Genomic DNA, 6,243 nt, shown 5'->3' on the forward strand with positions numbered 1-6,243 from the left:
GTTGTCTATAGTCCGATGATATTTCGGAATACAATTCCTTCTTCAGATATACTTCGATGGAGTCTGTGCTATAGAGTTTATAGCACAGACTCCATCGAAGTATATCTGAAGAAAGAATTTTATTCAGAAATATCATGGACTATAGACAACTAAATTACAACAGGTATATAGTCCATTTTTGTATTATAGTGCATTGTTGAACCATTCAAAACTTTTCATTCTTTACAAACAATACACAATGCTTCAAGCGAACTGCAATACTCTCCTATATATATATATATATATATGTGTGTGTGTGTGTGTGTGTGTGTGTGTGTGTATGTGTGTGTGTATGTATGGGTGGATGTATGTATATATATATGTATGTATCTGGATCGAAACTGCTTGATTCAAATTTGTTGGTACTCTTGAGTTTCAAGTGTGATGTTATTTGTCAGTCACTTGTGTGTGTGTGTGTGTGGATGGATGGATGGATGGATGGATGGATAGATGGATGGATGGATGGGTAGATAGATAGATAGATATGCATACAAATGTATATATATATGTATTTATGTTTGTATGTAAGGGTCAATTCAGTAATTCATTCGGGTAAGTATGCTAGACCACAATTATTAAAGAATTCAAAGTTGTATCACATTAAGGCCATCACTATTCCACCACAGGTTCAATAAGCATCATGAAAGGAGTTGCTTAACAAACGTACACTTTGCTGAAACAGCAGTGGCCAGTGTAAGAATATGAATAAATCAATCTATATGTCTACACACACACACACACACACACACACACACACACACACACACACACACACACACACACACACACACATTTACATATATGCATTCTCAAAACCTAAGAACCAATTCTGTCTGGAAGACAAGGCTGATACAGATTAGCATCTTATCCTAAGTGGTAGAAGAGAAAAAATGCAAATGAATAAGCTTACATTAGTAGGCAGATGGCGGTAAAGATTATAGCAGTCCTTTGGTTTCAAGGATCCACTGATGGTGAGATAAAGCATTTTGTTTCACAAACTACTATTAACTCTTTAGCATTCAGATTACTCTGTCAAATGTAATGCCTATTTATTCACATTGTTTCGAATTAATCATGCATTATCTTGTAGCTTTGAAATTTTCATGACGTGATTGCTTATTTTTAGAAGGGTAGGTGTGGAAGGCTGGATCTGACTGGTTTGAATATAAAACAGGTGGGATATTCAGGCTGAATGTGACTGATTCTGAATGCTAGAGGGTTAAAGTAATCTGGAGAAGGCAAAATGTGAGAAAGAAGGAAAAGAAAGAGGGGAAAAACAAAGGAAGGACAACGAGGAAAAATTAACAATAATGGTCAAACAAAAGAAAAATGAGACAAAGACATTTGAAATAATATTAAAATGGAACGAAAAATTGAAATAATTTAGGAAACAAAAACAACAAAAATTAATTTTGAAACAATAACAAATATTATAACAATAACATCAAGATTCGAACTTCACCACCATCTCCCCCACTAATCTCAGTCCCCAAAAAAAAAATAATAATTTGACATTGTAACAACAAACAGCTAAGAACATTTCATTGAAGAACACCTTTTAAGGTTGGACTTCAGTTTTAAGTTTTTTTGCTTTTTTTTTTTTTTTAAATATGTGGATGATACTTGGAAGCTTAAAAGTAAGGAGAGTTTCCAGTTTCATTTCCTGACATAAACAGTAGGACTTCCTGGAGGGGTGCTTGTGGGAACACGGCTGATTGAGCACTTCCGCTTCAACGACAAACGTTTGGCGGTGGATTTAACAAATGTCTCTGCTGTTTCAAAAACAGAATCACTCCCTGAAAATAGAGATAAAAGAGATGTATGATTTTGAGTGTACATATGAATGTGTGTAAGTATGAACTCACACACACACATACACAAGCATATATGTAAATACACATTTGCATGCACATATGTAACTACATGAGTGGATGTGCATGCATGCATATATATATATGCACACACATGCACACACAACCACACACAAATATATATATATGGTGTCCATAAATTACCTTTACAATTTGAAAAACGAAATATAATTCAATAGAGTTTATTGAAAAATATAGGCAAACAAAATAAGTTTTATTGCAAACATCAAAACACTTTCTTATGGGTCCTATTAGCTGCACACAAACTACTAAAATATCCTTTTATTTTTTTATGAATTTTATAAATTGTAAAGACAATTTACGGACATCGTGTATATACATATATATATGTACAGACACACACAAATATATACAACATATACCATAAAAACCCATGTAATTTATGCAATTTTTTTTTTTTTTGCAAAAATAAAAATAAACTTGATGGGTACATAAATTACATGAGTAGATCATTTCCAGAATTTTTTGGGAAATTTTTTTTGTTGTAAAAAGACATACAAAATGTAAACATTCATATTGGAAGTTGACTCATTTAATGTCAGAATAGGTGTTTACGGAAAAAATAATGGCTTAAATATAATGAAGTTGACTTTCATTTATGCTAGACAATGTAATGCATATTTTTTTCTGTATAGATTTACTAAAACCCTTAAATGGTTAGGTACTTTTTGAAGTCTGACATTCATGTTGATAATCACGGTCCAGGCCATATTTTACATTGCTTGGAGTTTCTACCTATTGCAATGGAGCACCATTGACATGCATAGTGATATGGATATTCCTGACAGAAAAAAATGTACTGATATGGATAATCTTGATTGTATAGTTTTATTTTTGTCTGTTTATTACTAGGCATAGTTTTAAATTTGTTGTACTGTTTAAACCAATTTCGAACATTGGCTTCATTAGCATTAAAATGCCTTCTGGCAGCTCTATTGCCACGTTCAAATGCATATTCAACATATTTAATTTCTCCTTTACAGTAAACGATTCATAAGTTCTGCCCATACTGACAATAACAGTAATGATAAATTTTTAAGTTTGCTTGACATTTTATTAGTGTGAAAGGGATTAAAATTTCGATACTCCATATCAAAGGTTCCAACAAGAATAGGTGGAAAAAAATTCTGTTTACATAATCAGTTTGACCAGTCACCTTCCTCTGTCGGTTGAGTAAAGTTTCATCCAAGCTGATGTTTATTAGTAATTAAACTTAATTTGCAACACCTATGCATATTTATCAGCTTTGTTTTTGTTGGTAATTCTTATCAACTACTTTTCCTGTGATCATAATTTGAGAAGACATACAGCAGCATGCTAAAGATCGGACAAGAAATGCAAAATAAAGTTTATTATAAACAACACAAACACTTTGTAATTTAATAGCTTTCAATGTGATACCTGTTAAACAGAAATTATTTTTATTTAATGAAAATTTAATAATATCTAATAAGTGAAATTATGCTAAATACAACTAAATTAAAAACCTTTTTACCTGGCTATATCAGCAATTTTACACGAGTAGAAGCTTTTTTTAACAAATTTTATCCTGAAAATCACCTGCATAAATTACACAGAGGCGCAAATTACATGGGTTTTTATGGTGTATATATATATAAATTTAATGTAAAATATATGAATTACCATACTCCAGTGGTAATCACAAAAAATGTTCCTTTAGTGGACCCAGCTACATACCACATACACTAAAATAAATTATTTTTGCATGATGTTGTTGGCTGACCATCATCCTACGGATATCAACTGGTGAAATAAATATAATCATCTCATACCTCCTGACTTTACAAAAAGTTTTTGTCAAGATGACTCAAACTAATGGGTATGCCCTCTGAGTTCTCAAATTGGGATATCACTAAAATTCTGGTTTGAACTGCAGTTGAAGATATGATTTTGTGACTGCCCTTTCTAAAGCAAGCTAGGAGTGGCTTCCCTTTGAGCCGGCTGGTATAGATTAAAGCAGAAAAGAAAAGGCAAACAGTTTAGCAACACTTGACAAGGACATTTAATTTAGTTATACAATAAAACTAAGCCCTTTATAATATAAATAAATTAAATGCCCTTGTCAAGTCTTGCTAAGCTGTTTGCCTTTTTGTTTCTTGCTTTAATGTATATACATATATATATATATATATATATATATGTGTGTGTGTGTGTGTGTGTGTGTGTGTGCACATGCACACATACACACAAATATATATTATTGTAGGTATTCAATATGTGACACTGATTAACAGTTTCAAGCTGCGTGAGAATCTTCAGACATTTCAAAGAATCCCATCCACTGGATATTGGAATTTTCCTCTATCCACAATAAAATCATTACTCTCAAAAAAAAACAAAAAAAACACTATTTTCATTTTCTTTGAAGTAGTCAAACCAAGTGTCATGTATTTATGTACATATAGAATGTATATGTGCATCTGTGTGTATGTGTGACTGAATGTGTACACATGCATGTACGTCTGTGCATATAAAATATATGTATCTATGAATGTGTATGTATTCTTTATCCTTTTACTTGTTTCAGTCTTTAGACTGCATCCAGGGCACCATCTTTAAGGGGCTTATTTAAACAGATTGCCCCCACCTCCTGTACTTACTTTTTAAGCCTGATACTTAATATATTGATCCCCTTTTGCAGAACCACAAAGTTATGGGCATATAAACAAAGACACACACACACAGACAGACAGACACATACATACAAACATACATACATACATACATACATATAGTTACTCTATCCAGATTACAAGTTCAGGTTTATGCCTGTAATTATTGGGGCCCTGGGATATGTAGCACACTGTCTAAATACCAATCTTGAGAAATTAGTCTTCTCAAAACCAGAAAGGAGAAAGCTAATTTGAAGACTACAGATCCAATCCATCACTGGAACTGTAAAAATCTGTAAAACTTTCCAGAAGTTTATCATTTAAATATATATGAGTATATATATTTAAATGTAATTATATGCATGAGAATACATACATAAAACAAAATATACAAATCTGCACATATACATACATACAAACAAACAAAAATAGCTTGTTGTTGATGCTGAAATTCCAATGAAGGAGCCTTGAATCTAAGTTAGAAACCGGCTCTTTCTCTATTGGCAAGAAATCTCAAAATAAAACTGAACAATGACATACATACATACATACATACGTACATACATACATAGTTATACCAATATATATGCATTTAGTATATGCATATGTGTATCTTTTATCTTTTACTTGTTTCACTCATTAGACTGTGGCCATGTGGGGGCGCCACCTTGAAGAATTTTTAGTTGAATGAATCGACCCCAGGACTTATTTTTTTAAAGCCTGGTGCTTATTCTATTGGTCTCTTTTGCTGAGCTGCTAAATTACAGAGACATAATACACCAACATCAGTTGTCAAGTGATGGTGTGGGACAAACACAAATATATATATATATTTATATATATATATATATACAAAGAACTTCTTTCAGTTTCTGTCTGCCATGTCCATTCACAAAGCTTTGGTCAGCCCAGAGTTATAGTAGAAGACATTTGCCCAAGGTGCTACTTAATGGGACTGAACCCGAAACCATGTGGTTGAGAAGCAAGCTTCTTACCACACAGCCACAGCCATGCCTGTGCCTAAATACTGTATCCCAGTATTAAAATTGGAACACTGTGTGACTGTATGTTACTAGACGTCTATAAAAAGATTTACAACAGGAAGGGTATCTGGGTGTAAACACTGCTTCAGAAAGCACATTCAACCCACAGCAGCATGAAAAAGTAGCCATAAGGCTTCGCATTGTTATATATGCATAATTCTCCATCTGTTGCATTTATATATTGTCTTGTTTGTTTCTGTCTCAGTATACATTCGCTAGCTTTTTCCCAGTAATAGCACTGGCACCTCCAAGATTGAGTGGTCTCAATGATAATGGTGTGAAACCATGATGATATTTTGTTTCATTGAGTGACAAGAAAAATTCAGCTGCAAATAATCCATGTATCGTGTCTTTGTCTAAATTCCTTGTCCATTAAGTTTTCATCTAGTTTCCCATTTTCTCTGTTTTCATCTAACTTTTTCTCCTTGTTGTGTTCTGTCTGTTCAATCCTCAATATATATATATATATAAAGTAGTTGTATACTGCCAACTTAACGTGACAGTCCCAATAAGGGAATATACTACTGCTGTTTAGCCCTAGGAAGCCAGACCGCTTCCTATTAGGCCTTGACACACTTTCTGTGCCCTTATCCTTACGAAGGGGAGACAAACTCCTCCAGCCAGCCCAGCCTGCAT

General features: G+C 33.2%; 1 protein-coding gene across 1 annotated transcript in view; it reads right to left on the reverse strand.

The window, feature by feature from the left end:
- Positions 1 to 1,389: 1,389 nt before the first annotated feature.
- Positions 1,390 to 6,243, reverse strand: part of LOC106883134 (ral GTPase-activating protein subunit alpha-1) — a 294,566-nt gene continuing 289,712 nt past the window's right edge. The window contains exon 46 of the mRNA XM_052971984.1: positions 1,390 to 1,835. Coding sequence (XP_052827944.1) covers positions 1,696 to 1,835 — 140 coding nt within the window. The 3' untranslated portion in view covers positions 1,390 to 1,695. The remainder of the gene's footprint in view (positions 1,836 to 6,243) is intronic.

The sequence above is a fragment of the Octopus bimaculoides genome, chromosome 11, assembly GCF_001194135.2.
Source record: "Octopus bimaculoides isolate UCB-OBI-ISO-001 chromosome 11, ASM119413v2, whole genome shotgun sequence".
NCBI classification, from domain to species: Eukaryota; Metazoa; Mollusca; class Cephalopoda; order Octopoda; family Octopodidae; genus Octopus; species Octopus bimaculoides.